Here is a 14,410-nt window from a genome sequence, read left to right on the forward strand (position 1 = left end):
TGTTTTATACTCTGTTGTTCTGGTGTTCTCACAATGTGGATACATTTGTCTTCCTTTCATCCGTAAATCAGCATCCCTGTAGAACTGAGGAGGCAGAAGGAGCTAATTTGTCAAAAGCTGCCAGCAGGTATCCAGTCATTTTGCATTGGGTTTTTTTCCCTTTCTTTATTGTATGATTTTGGTAAGTACTGTTTTCATATAATTGCATTTAAGTCTGCATAAAAGAGAACCATTAATGTTCAGCAATTTCAGAGTAAAAAAGAAATGTGGCACTGTGAAAGACTGGATTTTTTTCAAGATTGAAATGTGATGACAAAGGAAAACAGATGTTGTTTTATTATTAAAATATCCTACACTGCTCTCTACTGGAAGAGTGGAAGTCTACATTAAATATTCAGACGTGCACCTAAAACTAGTTCTTAATCAAAAGTCAAGTTTATTCATTTTTTGGGTGTGGTAAAACTAACTTTTCCTAAGCATGTATGGAGGTTTTTTCCCCCCTAAGCTTTGAAGAAAAGCACCTGGATGTTCTTTGCATATAAAGCCAATAAAGTGTTGAGGATCAAATCTAAACTGCCAGGGCAAGAATTACTGGAGAGTTTCCTGCTGATGTCAAGGAAAGAAAGTGCTCTGCTAACCTTAACAATTCACCTGGCTTTACTGAGACCTGCTGGGCACACCAGAACAGCAGCAGCCTTGTCAGGAATGTCAGGGATTCTGGATGCCTGAAGTTGTCTTACATTTGAAATGACTTTTAATTGTGCCAGCAAAGTAAAAGATTGTTTACCTTTTGTTTTAATAGCTTCTCCAGCCAAAGTACAACTCTAAATACAATTTCCGTAACTTCACAATGGAATTGGACCAAAAATATGACTTGTTCATGTTAGTGCATAGGGAAATGTCATCTTCATTCTGACAAAGATATTCCCCACAAAGGGTCTGTCTGATAGCTTGTTCTGTAAGACAGCCCTCCTGGCCATAACAGAGCTGAATTTTCTCTCAGTTGCTGTCAATGATAAAACCTCTGTTGCTTTAATATGTTGAAATAGTATCTGTTAATTCTTTTCAGCTGCATTATCTTGCAAATCTTTGCATGTGGAGTGAGCACATCTGGTTGTCTGCTAGTATTAGATTACAAACAGTTTGACCTGAGGAGTTTGTCTTGTATGTGGCTGGCCAACAGCTCACTTTCTTCATGGCAAACATCACTGTACATTAAAGGAACACTTAAATGGTCCTGACTGATAGGATCTGTTGGCCTCATAAGAGTTATTTCTGATTGCAGACAGCTGCAAGTGAAATAAGAATGAGTAATATATTAGGAAAATAACTGCTCATCACTTTTGTAGGGAATATGTTTGGAAGAATGGCAGACTGCAGTGAAAAATGTGTGGTAAAGAGCATTGTTTTAGCTTGCTTTATGTTATACAAAGTATTAAATGCCATCTTCTTCCAAGTTTTTTACATATCCAACAAAAATTCAGTATGATCACGATGAACTTAATAGTAAATAGCACATAAATATTTGAGTCTCGTGGCTTGCCTAAATTATGTATTGTGTCTGTTTGAGTAGGCATGTTATGCAAGGAGTACACCAACCTCAGGAATAATGTTTTTGCTAGCTGCAGACAGTAAATGGATGTAGCAGTCATATGTAAACATTTTTGAGATGTATTATGTATTTGAGCACATTACTTGTGTAAAGAACACTTAAGCACTTAATGTGTTTATTAGTTTGCATTTAGTATTAATCGTGAATGATCTAAAGGGAAACTGTTATTTTCTGTTTCCCTCTTCTGCAGTGAAGTGCAGGAGTTGTGTTAGCTTGACTCTGAGGAACCACTTTGGTTTCCTATGCTGGTTGTTCTGCATGAGTCAGGTTGCAGAAGGGAACCTCAAATGCTGAAAACAAGCACTTGCCAAGTTCCCATCTAAAGCTCTGGATCAGTACTGCTCCCTAAAGGGGCCTGGGCATGGAAAGGGAGGTTTCACATTTACCCCTTTTGCTCTGAAATTTTTGTTGCAGAAACTCTTCCATGCTGAATAATTGTATTATTCATGCCACAGCTGGACCAACTTCCTGATACAACAAATATTTGTTCTCTGTGTTTGTGAGAGTTTTGGTGAGAAAAATCTGCTGAAAGGACCATGATGAAATGGCCACCTTCCCATTTCATGAGGGTGGTGAGTTAGTTGTTGGTGGCTTCCCCCAGAAACCCTGGTGGCAGCGCGTCTGCTGTGCCAGGGGTTGTACAAACTGCGCAGTGACCTTGGCAGCTGAAGCCCCAGCTTTGCAAATACATCTGTTTGCTTAGCTTAGCTATCATCAGTAATACCACAGTAATTGGTACCTCATATTGAACAGAAAATGATGATAGAGGAGATGGAAAAGGTACAGAGCATATGGAAAAGCAAGCCATAAAAAGCCTCCCATTGGAACATTAGCTGTTTGTTAAAGCTTTATTGCATAGTAATTCTTTTGTTACAAACCTGTCTTGGTCTGAAATTCTGTCTCTATTTTTCCCCAAACAGAACAGTCCAATTAATACAAATATTCAGAATATCTCCCCTTAATTGCTGGTTCTCTTTTTATTACTCTTACAAAGGAATTAAGAAGGGAAGTCAAGCATGAAATGTGTAAGCAATTTTAACACACCTGAATTAACAAAAAGTACAGTTGCAATTGAAAGAATTAGAAATAGTTACAAACAGTGCAATCCATAGTATAGCCTTGTAATTTTTCTTGGTCTTAACATTTAAGTTACAATTCTTCTTTGTATATCTGGATTAAATGTGTCTTAATTATTTTCCTATGCTTAATAGTTTATTATGCACAAGTTTGAATTCCACATCCAGCTCAAAACTGGATTTGGAATTTGGATTGCTGAGAGCAATTGAAATTTTAGTGGTGATGCCTAATGTCAAAACCAACACTCATCTGGAAGAGAGTGAATGATTTATGGAATTCTAGTGGGTTATGTTCTGTAAATGCTGATCTAAGTCTCTTGGTGTTTCTGTATTCTCTGAGTCTTGGTTGTTTATTTCTTTTGTAATTTACTGAGCAAACACAATGAGTTTTTCTTCAGGTTTTGTCAATCTTTTAAAGTGCTTTCAGCAGTTTATCTTTCTGCTTTAAAATCTACTTCTCCCTCCCCTCCATGATCATAAATGCTAATTTCTGGTTTGGGGAACATTACTATAAGCTTTACAATTCAGTGGCATTTAACAGATTCCCCAGCTGTGGCTGGGGAATTTGATTTTCTGAGGCAGTGGTGTGAATTATCATGAGGTACAAGCTTCTGGGAGAACAGTATTTGTGGAAGGTACTGTTTGTGGAAAGATTGGTCTGCTGCTGGGATTTACTGAATACAGCAAAGATACCTTCATCCTTCTTGGACTGTGAAGCAGAGGAGAGTCCTGGGGAAATGACTGATTCTTTCTTAGCTTTATTAGAGCTTGGTCATCTGGATGGAAGTAAGTAAGAAATATAGGGCAGCCCTGTGCCCTTCTGGAGAAGCAGCTGCAGGCAAGGCAGCATAACCTGGGGCATCTCTGTGTGTGCATGACCCAGTTCCACCAGAGGCCTGGCCCTGAATCTGCATTGGGAACTACTGGGCTGCTTACACTGGTGCTGCCAGTTTGGAAACAGTACAAGGATTAGGGAACAGCCAGGGATGAAGCATCTGTCTCTGCTTCTCCATGGGCAGCAGTGACCTCTGCTCTGCTCACTGAGCCTTGTCCACACCTGCAGCTCTTCTTCCCTGTGTTTCTGCAGGATTCCTGCTCTGTGTATCACATACCTTGTGTGCTCACCAGCATACAGCAATTGAACTTCTGCCTCTTGTGTTCTGCCAGGTGTGGTGGATTTAGGTTTGCTTGTCTGCAGGTATCTGGTTGGTGTTTTAGCCTTCCTCTTAGACTCTCATGTGATCTTACCTGCTGGTTTGGGGTTTTTTTTGCTAACATATATTCACTCCTCTTTCCCTTTCTGTCTCTGCCACGTGCAGAATCCATCATGTCCAAGAATCATTCTTCCTTCTCTACATGCATTTTGTGCAGCCATCACTTTTCCAGGCAAGATCATCCCCTCAGTCTCAAGTCATCAGAGATGTTGTGTGAAGGACATCAAATCAATAGCAGAGCCTTCTGCTCTGTTCTTCCAAAGCCTTGGTCTCCTGGAGAAATGTAATCATAGAGAATATTGGCAGCAGATGTGTGTGGTGTTTTGATTTACACTGTTGTTTTCAAGGTGGCATGTCATATTTCAGTCAGTAGCAAATATCTAATGAGGCTTCACTGTGGGTGGAGGTGCACAGTTTCTTTGCAGGAGTACCTTGAGCACACTGACTGCACTAAAGATGTTTGGAAGGTTTAATAGAACCAAAAACTCCAGAGTTACTCTGTTTAAGTTGTCTGTATCTTGGCAAATTTAAATCCCTTTCAAAATGGCTAGGACTGAAAAATTGCACATGGCTCTGTGTGTCATGGTACACAGAAAGCTGTACTTTGGGAGAAAAGGGAGGGGTTTTTTTTCCTAGAGGTATTTTAGCATATATATGTACTTGATGTGACTTCACTGTAGTTCAATGTCAAAATTTGGCAACAGAAAGTCAATTAGTGCTCACACAGATGGGTTTCAGGCAGGATTATCATACATTTTGTAACAGCACAGTAGAAAAGAGTGATTGTACAGAAAACAAAAGCGTTTCAGTGTACAAATAAAGACATAAGGTCCTTTTGCAGTATTATGCTTTGTATATGAAAACATATGTTTGGTTTTCATTAAAGCCTTACTTGGTAAAAATGTGACTTGTAGTAGAAACTACTTGAATATTTTTCTTGTTTTACATAAGCTGGAGCCCAGTTCCTGTAAATGTGTTACTATACCGAGCAGTTCTGAGAGGAAAATCAGTTCTTTTAATTTATCTTACATCTTGTGTGAATGTGTAAGTGACAGAATCCAAATTATTGGCTCGTGTTTTTTCATGGGAAGAATGTTCCATCTGTATTTTGTGTGCATTTTTTTATTATTTTCTAAAGAGAGTTATTACCAAAGTGGTAATTTCCCTGTAGAAAAAGGTACTTGAACTTCTAATTTACATATTTGTATAGGATTTTTTTAAAGTCAGTTTTAATAATGCTAATATTAGTATAGAATGTAATTCTTGTTATTTTCTTGAATAGAAATAGCTGTGTGAAGGTTTTTTTTATTTATCAACTACTGAAACAATTGCCTTTCCAAAATGCTGTTCGAAAATAAGATTACTCAAGTTGATTAGGCCTTTAAATGCATAACTTACTGCTCACAAATTGCAATTTTTTCAGTTTCTAGGCAGTACAGAAGTGGAGCAGCCCAAAGGCACAGAAGTTGTAAGAGATGCTGTTAGAAAATTAAAGGTAAGAATTTTTAATGAGACATAAATTGAATGTGTTCTTACCCACTTTTCTAAGACACTTTGTTGGTTTTCTAGGTGAATTCACTGGCTCTAGAAGTATTGCTTTTACTAAACCCTTTAGTGTGTAGGTTTTTCCTTATGTCTGTATGGTCAGGTGTTCTGCTGTCTACAATATTTAATTGTCCTACAGATTTTACGATCATTCAGAAATATTTATGAAGTTAATGTATTTCAATGGCTAATGCTTCTTCCTCAGGCTTATTAAGGGCTCCGTTAATACAAACTGAAGTAGCAAGAATTTGTTTTAGCTGCCATCCCAAGCTATGGCTGAGGAAATCAGGCTTTTGCAATTTCCTCCTGGCTACGTGTGCTTGGCCACCAAGGGACTTGGTGGACAACTAAAAATATCTGTATGCAAGGACTTGCTGAGGGTTGTTTGTTTTCAGTGAACGTGGCTTTGCCTTGGCTGCTCAGAGCTCTTCTGACACTGAGCTGGGAAGGGAATGCTGATTGTTCCAGTCCACTCCACTGCCTTGTTCCTGTGGAATTGCTTCATGCTTAGCTGCTCTGAGCTATTGGCCCTTCAGTTTATTTAGATGTAAAAAAACTTTCTCCCTGCTATTGCATTTTTCATAACTTTTTGCAGGCTTTTCATTGTTCATTTAAACAGGTTCCTTGGAAATGGGCAGGAAACGTGGGGAGTCAATATTGAAAAAATTGATTGTGTTATTACCGTACTAAAGAAATGCAGAAAGGAAACAAGAGATTACTCATGTAGCTCAGCTTTTAAGGCTCAGTTTTCCCTTGAGAAAGCCATCTTTACCAGATGGATCAGTAATCTTATTAAGGTATTGAAACATGTCTTTGCTGTTGTTGTCCCTCTACCAAAATAGTACAGCTGCCTTTAAAGATTCATGTAGCTGATTCTTGGAGTGTTTTATGCCAAAAAGAGTTTTCTGTGCTGCAGATAGAGTCATTTTTGGCCAGGGCTTTTCAAGTGTTTTAGGCTAAGTTTAACCCTTTTTTAAGCATTGCAGCATTCTGTCAGTGGAAACAAAGTGGGTTTGTGTGCACCTTGTGTCGTTTGTCTTTATAAAACTCCAATACACCCAGAAAAATCAGTTCTGTGCAGAAATCTGTCAGAGTGATATCTTGCTATGGAGCAGCTTTGCTTTTGTTTTAAATGTTTTGTTGGACTCCTGAATAACCAAATGCTGAGTGTCTCTGTGTCACTGGTGGAACCCCAGGCTGGCCTGGGCTCTCAGTGGTCTCTGGAGGCTTTGGGTGGGTTGCATTCTATGATTTCACACATGGAGATTGTTTCCTCTGATAGAGAGGCCAAAAAGGATTTCAAATAACTGCTCTCAGACATGTGGGCAAAGCCAGAAAAGTGGTGTGTGCAATTATGGTGTCACTGGAGTGTATAGATACTTACTCTAATTTTCTACACAGATTCCCTAAATAAACCACCTTGGAGATAGAAATCTGAATAGCTGCTAGAATTGCATTATTTTATTCAAGTCTGGAATTTTGTAGCTTAGATATCAAGTATTGCATGTGATCTTACATACTCACAAGTTTATTAGAGACCTTCCAAAGTAAATAAGCATGACTTTAGGAAGGACTTGCAACAGAATTTTCAGAGCAATGAAAATGATTTTTTGTTTGAAACAATCCCCAATTAATTGAATACTCATTTGAAGACTGACTTTGGTTGTGCATCTGTAGTTTTTGAAGACAAGCCTAGAGGTAGTGGATTTTCTCATTAAGCATCTATCTGTAGTTTGTTTTTATAAAATGCTAATTGGAAATTTTTAAGCAATTTAAACAGCTTGAAAAACTAATGTCATATTGAAAGAAATGTTGAAGAAATATGAAGTGGTTTGGGGATAGGAGAGTTTTTAGAAGACATGTAGCTTCTGATGGCATATTTATATTTTAAAATTATTTTGATTTGCTTTTAATTGCAAAGCTATTAATCATAATTTGTTTTTAATGAAAATGAATAGCTGGCACAAAAACAACTGACACTTTCGTAGTGTTTAGAGCTATTTTTACAAGTGACATGCATCACTCTAATAAGCTTTTGAAGTCACATGCTCCAGTGATATACAGACCATGAAACCCAGCCACCAGAAAGCATTTTTCTCTAAGCCCTCATGTCACCAAAATGTCAGAGTCAAGATTTGATATACAACTGTGTACTTCTCTAAATCATCTAAAAGCCCTTAACTCAGCACAAAAACTTGGGTTGCCCAGCACAGAAACTGCAGCTCCCGTGCTACAAACTGGTTTTTCCCAGCAGATGGAGCTGATGTTCTACAGAAAATAAAGTATCTTGGATGAACTTTTTTTTTTGATACTTCATTCTACTTTTATCCCAAATACAACTTTTATGTTTTCTTGACAATTTTTCTGGGATGGTTGCAATTAGAAGGTAGTTGTTTTTCAAGCAACTATGTTTAATTTTACCAGAGGATTCTCCAGTGGCTTTATCTAGGTGGGATTTCCCCTTGAGCTTGGAGCTGTACTGCAGGAGAGAGAAGAAACTTGAACACTAATGTTTTACAATGTGTTTGTTTATTTATTTGTAAGATAAAATATCATAGTTTATTACAAAACATGTTTTCCTTCAAGTTTTCTAGTCAAACTGAAACAAAAGCTTAAGCACATGGCGCCCAGATGCTGGATCCAAACATGCCTATGGTTCTCAAATGTCTACGTGTTGTCAAATCACACTTCATTTTATTAATTGAAATTATTACTTTCCTTGATTAATGAAGTTTGTAACTTCTCAGTCAGACTGTAAGAATGAATTTGAGCCTTCTTATAAAGTGTAAGAAGAGTTGCCAGAGGTGGAAACAGGGTGGAAGAGCAGCAGGACAGATGGAAGGGGCAGCATAACCAGAGCAGTGGTAAGAAAGCTGCATGGAGGGGTGTTAAGGAGAAACCAGAATAAACACCTGAGTTTTGGGCTGTTTCTTCTACAGTCTTCCAAGGGATATTTTGTGAGGGCCAAATTTAAGGCTGTTTGCTTCCCCAGCTTTCAATTCATTATCCTTTTGTTCTTCCACTTTTATTCTGTAAGTGGAGATGACCAGACAACATGCAAATAGAATGAATCACTTTGAAACCACTTGAAATATTTTTCATCATGTCCTTGACCTCTAAGGATACACAGAGTGAAGAGTGCTGGTTCACACACTTCCACTCATGCAGAGATGCTGTCCTGTTGCTGCCCTTCAAGGACCATCTGTGGATCTTGTTCTGAGCTCCCTCCCATGTTAAAGCTCATTTTAATTTGTTGTTAAAAGGACAGAGGAGGAGGGTGGAGTACAGAGAGTGTTCTAATATTGGGATAAAGAGACTTGCAGCCAAGCCTTCCAGCCATGACTGCTCTCTTTGAACTACTGCAGAAAGCACAGTTTGTGGTTCAGGACCAGTCAAGGACATCCTGAAGACCAAAGCAAGTCAGATGAGAATAAGAATAAGAGAATACCTGCTTACCCTGCCTCTCAGAAAAACTAAAATTAAACCCTGCCCCCCACCACATAAGAAAAAAATCAACCAAAACTAACCCAACAGGAAAAAAAACCAAAGACCCACCACAAAAAAAAACTGCAACAAACCCCCAAAACTCCATGCCACCAGACAAAATGACCAAAATATCTCAAAACAGCAACAAAGTAGCCCACCTCCAAATAAAACAAAACACAGAAATTCTGTCAGGAAGTGAGAGATGGAAAAAAGACTGCACTGTATTGTGTCCTACACTGTGGATAATGGATATAGTCTTCCTCTCAGTCCAGTGTGTGTCTGGAAAATAAAATACAACCTATTCCATAGACATACACTTCTGGATGGCTTTTTCCCTGCAAAGATGATTATTGAGAGATTGAATTTTGCATGTCAGTGGCCTTTTCACCCTTTTCCTCCTCTTGACAGCTCTTTTACAGAGGCTATAATTTCATTATGCCCACATCAAATGCCCATGAGAGTTTGGACCATTACATGACCAATCAGATGACATGAAGGCACTGGAAAAAAAAAATGGGGCCTGTTGGGTTTTTTTCAGACATGTTTCCTTACAATGAATGTTGTAATGAGAAAAAAGGATGCGAAGCATTTTCTCAAAGACAGGTTACAAAGTTATCCCACCTTATCCAATGACCCTGCCCTAAGCCAGGGCTCTTTTTAGGTGTGAAGTGCAATGTCTGATTTGTCACTGGTCACCTGCATGAAATGAAGGAGTTTAACATCTCTTTGCTGGGATGAACATTAGTACCTAAATCACAGGAACATCTCTCTTTTGATGTCTCAACTATTTTTAATTTTATCTTGAATTGTGCTGGAGGTGTAAATATTAAAGAGACGCACATAGTTTTGATTGCATGGCTTAAATCAGTTTATAGATCTATAGAGGTAATTAGTCTTAACAATTAATTCTTTAACTCCGATTCCTGGCTGTCTTGAAACATGATTTTCTTTTTCCTCATGGCATTTTTGTTGGTTGTGGTTTGATAAGATTTGATACCTAGACACATCAAATTTAATTTTAATAACACACTTGGAGTATGCGTTTTCCCATGCTGCTGTGATAAATTACAAAAAATATGGATGTTTTTTCATTTATTTTATTTTTAAAGCTAAGTTAAACTGTAGAAAGTAGGTTTATTTGTATCTGTTCCTTTCCCTAAAAATGCCATGAAAATATCATCTTAATTCTGAAGCAGTTGAACATAAACTAGCCCAGCCCACTGAGCTGGACCAAACTTGGAGTTCATGCCTGAGAGCATTATATGTATAAACTAACAGTTTAAGAATTTGGCCCATCGTGTCTTGTCCTAAGCCATACCGTGATTCACTATAATTTTATATAGTTTTCCATTTTTATGCCAGTGGGAGGCTGCAGATTTTTACCCTCTTAAATAATCTTGTTACTGTGTGAGATACAAATATTATTTGGTTTCAAATGTGTGCTGATAGGAAAATATAATGCTTGTACATCTCCCAGGTCCAGAGGTCCCTTGGGGTCCTCCTTAGGTAGAAGGAAAGACTAGAAATAAATTAGAGAAAATTCCTGATACCTGACTCAGTGATGGGATTGGCTGGTCAGACCCTGCACAAGTCTGGGAGGTGACTGAATGTGGCACTCTGGAGAATGTCAGCTATAAAAGGAATTGCTGATCAGTATCTGTGTGCTGTCTGTTATTGCACAGGACAGTGGGCAGGAAAAATACCAAGAAAGGAACTGCCACAGATTTTCTGAATTAATCTTTGTGTGTTCACTGCACCCAGTAAACCTTTGATTGAAAAGCTCAATTTGTCTCAATGTCTGCATGGAGGTGGTTCTTTGGTGCTTGGTTTCTTTCACCATTGGCCTGGTTTTGATTTTGTGGAATGTCTTAAAGTGGGTTTTCCAGCCCTCTGCTAACTTTGCTAAATAGCCTGTGAATTTTTCTCCCTTGTGTTGACGTCCTTCTGCATTTGAAACCCTCAGCAGGTAACATTTGAGTGTTTTCTCACAAGCAGCTGATGCAGTGCAGCCATTCGTGTCATCTTAAGGATGTCTTTGAAACACCTTCCCAGTTTTGGTTTCATGAGAAAGTCCTCACTTAGTGGAAGTCCTATTATGTTATCAAGACTTCATTCTTCATCCTCACAGGGTAGTTTCCCAAGAACCACAGTTTGTTGCCATGTGTAGGGTTTGCAGGGTTACTTGTAAGAAAACAAGGGGCTCTGTTGGGATACCAGCCTGTGCTGTTCTGGTTGACGAGGCTTCTCTCTGTTGTTTGCCCCTTCATCAGCCCTTGTGGTCTGCAAGCTTCCTCTGTAGCAATTTTAGATTTCAAATCACTAGTTTGTTTTCTCCCCTTTTTTTCCCCTCATTTTCTCTCCTTGCAGATTTTATCAGCTTCTTTTTTTTTTTTTCCTCCTGGTCATTGTTCAATAATGTCATGCTTAAGAAATAAACCCTGCTGGAATACATTAGAAACATATCTTCCCAATGACAATTTCCTGTTTATAACTACATCTGGAGACTAATGTAACTAAACTCATACTTTCTGTTGCTTCACTTTCTTAAACATAAGTGGCATAAAAATGCAGATGCTTTCTCTACTTGGACAAGCTTCATTTTTTGAAAAATATTGATCATCACTAATTTAATCTTACTTGACTTATCTAGTTATTGAACTGTATTTCTGCTTTTTGAGAGTGGAGACGTGGTAGGGTCAGTTTGTTCACCCTTTTTTTTGGAATTTGCACAGAACTGCCTTCTGGAACTTCCTCAGTGTTGTAAGTCTTCTTGACTACTTGGAGCAAGCTTTGGCCAGCTGTTCTAAAACTTGTGCAAGCTATTCACATCACTTACTTTAAAACCTTTGTCTTTAAAACTTCTTTTCTGTAAAAACTACAACTTTTTCATGTTGTAGCTGTTGTTTGAGACTCTGACTGCTGTTGGAAAATCAAGCATTCCATCATCATTTTCAATATATACCATGAGTTTAATGCAGTAAAATCAAATAGTGTTTGTGCTTTCTCTTTACTGCTGCACAGAAATTCTCATGCATGGCTTCTTGGCAAAGAGACATTTCCAAAAGGTCAGGATTTCCTGCAGTTCCAGGCTGTTTCAGGATGAGTTGTGCCCCAGAGTTGTCTGTTCCATGGGTGTCTTCCTTGGCACCATCGAGTGCATTGGAATTGAGATGTCCAAACTGTCTGGGTGATCTTTGGATTTTGTAGTCATTCCGTTTAACCTGGCAAAGTGCAGAGTACTGAGAAAAGGGATCACACATGTGCTCCAGGTCCCACCCACTGAGGGGACATCAGGAAATTACAACGCAGAGAGGAAAGCTGGTGGGTGCAGCTGAGGTATAAATCCATGGTCTGAAAATTATCTAAAGACACTTTAGGCTTTATATTAATCTTGGAAAAAAAAATCTATGCTAATAAAGCAGTAGTTGCCCTATCTTTTTCCTCTTTAAGCACAGACTAAAGGCTAAATTTGCAGTATAAAATTTAGGACAGATTTTGTGTGGTTTAGTGAGTGATTTTTATTAAATAAAATGTTTTATCTCTGTAGTGAATTTTAATTGTTCTTTAAAGTCAACAAATGTCGTTGGACAAAATGCTGTAAACCAGCAGTTATGGTTTTTAATTCTATTTTCTATAAAACTGATTTTTAAAAATTAAAATATGCATATGGAATGGTATCTTAATAAATAGAGGGATTAATGTGTATTAAAAGTGTATGTAGCAAGACTTGGGCTTGAAGCTAAATTCGCAGATGGGAAAAGGATGTGTTGCAAGAGGCATATCCATGATGCTAAAGAGGCATCATGAACTAGCACTTATATTCAAGAAGAAAGAACTTATATTCAACTTATATTCTCAAGAGCTAGAAATTATATTTTCTTGACTCTCAACTAATTGTTTTTCACAAGTCCTCCTGTATGAAATATAAAATAATTTATATTTTATAAAATACTTCGCCAGTGACTGTAGCATTTCTAGATGTTAAAATGCAAAATAGGTATTTATATTTAAGAGTTGGTTTTGAGAATGACACAGAGTAGTTTGGATGGGGGAGGGTTGTTTGGGGTTTTTGAGGTGAGAGGGTGCTGTTTGTTTTACCAAGTGTGTGATACTTATCAACCATTGGGGTGCATTAATCAGTAATGAAGTGTCTGGGTAAGTCCTGTTACTGTGTGAAGTGGATGGGATCAATTATAAATTAATGTTTAGCTGTCAAAAGTTCAATAAGTATGCCTTCATAATGATGAATAAAATAGGGAAGAAGGGAAAAACGGGTTCATTTTGTGCTTTTGGGGTGGTTCTGCAAACTAGTTAATAATTTGTCATGAATGAGGCTGCCTGTTAGCAAAATGAAATAAGAGGTTAACAGTCATGTCGTGTAAAGCACTTGTGTGATGGGAAGGTTTTGCAAGTACTGGATGGGAAAAGATCAAAGCAAAAATCCAAACCCTGAACTATCACTTAAATAAAGAAATAATTGTAATCAGAGATTGTAGGGATTCATGGGAGAGGTGTCAGTTGGCTACAGCTGAGCACCTCACAAGACAGCACCCTTGGTGGCACCCTGAAATCTTGATGGCACTGAAAGCCATTGTCCAAACTGGCTTCTGACACAGAGCATTTGTACTGGTGGGGATTACACACCCAGCTTATTCTGGAATGGGAATGTTGAGGGTAATTGTGTTCAAACATCGAGCTCTGAAGCAGAGACTCCACCTTCTGGCCTTTAGTGGATCTCCATCTTATTTATGCATTTGAAAATGCCATTCCAGGCTGTCAAAGACTTGGGAGTAAAAGGGCAACATTTTACTCTGGCAACAGAGAAAAATATGGAGCAATCACATACCCAAATTTAGGGCACTTCTGAACTGTCATGCAGGGACAAATTTGAGATACTGTGCTGATTTTATAGGCAGTGTTCACGAGAGAAAGAGTGACAGGTAAGGATGGAAAGTGTATTGGCTAGGAATTATTACCTAACCCAGTCATATAAAATGCTGCCTAGCCACCATCTAGTGGGCTTCAGGCAGATAAATTCTGAGAATAAAACAAATCAAGTACTTCTTAGGTGTTGGCAACTGTAGTGCTTTCAAACTGACCCCATTTAAAACAACTGTTGGAATATCTTGTGGGGTACTTCCAGATACTCCTTTATGCACAAGTGTGGGAGTGATGAGTATTTGAAGTACGCAAAACCTTCATTTAACTGCATAAAAACAGATAGAAGTTTCAGGGGAACATGCTAAGTAACTTTGAAATGCTTCTTCCTGAGTTTTAGGAACATTCTGTATTGTGCAGTTAGAAACACTGCTCTGTGCTCAACTGAGACTCTTGGAATAGTTGGTGTTGTTTATGGGAAGCTTATTGAAGAAGGAAGGAAACAACTTCAGGTGGAGGGAGTTGAGAGAAAATGAGAATTAATAAAAACAAACAAACTTTATGTTAATGTGATTGCTGTTGTGCTTTTTGTGTTGCAG

The 14,410-nt window shown here is 38.2% G+C and overlaps 1 protein-coding gene across 3 annotated transcripts in view; it reads left to right on the top strand.

Moving 5' to 3' along the window:
• Nucleotides 1–14,410, top strand: part of GULP1 (GULP PTB domain containing engulfment adaptor 1) — a 165,067-nt gene that overhangs the window by 118,942 nt on the left and 31,715 nt on the right. For all 3 annotated transcript variants that reach the window (XM_058809193.1, XM_058809192.1, XM_058809194.1), the window contains one exon: nucleotides 5,326–5,397. In XM_058809193.1, the coding sequence (XP_058665176.1) occupies nucleotides 5,326–5,397 (72 nt within the window). The remainder of the gene's footprint in view (nucleotides 1–5,325; nucleotides 5,398–14,410) is intronic.

This window comes from Ammospiza caudacuta, chromosome 8, assembly GCF_027887145.1.
Source record: "Ammospiza caudacuta isolate bAmmCau1 chromosome 8, bAmmCau1.pri, whole genome shotgun sequence".
NCBI classification, from domain to species: Eukaryota; Metazoa; Chordata; class Aves; order Passeriformes; family Passerellidae; genus Ammospiza; species Ammospiza caudacuta.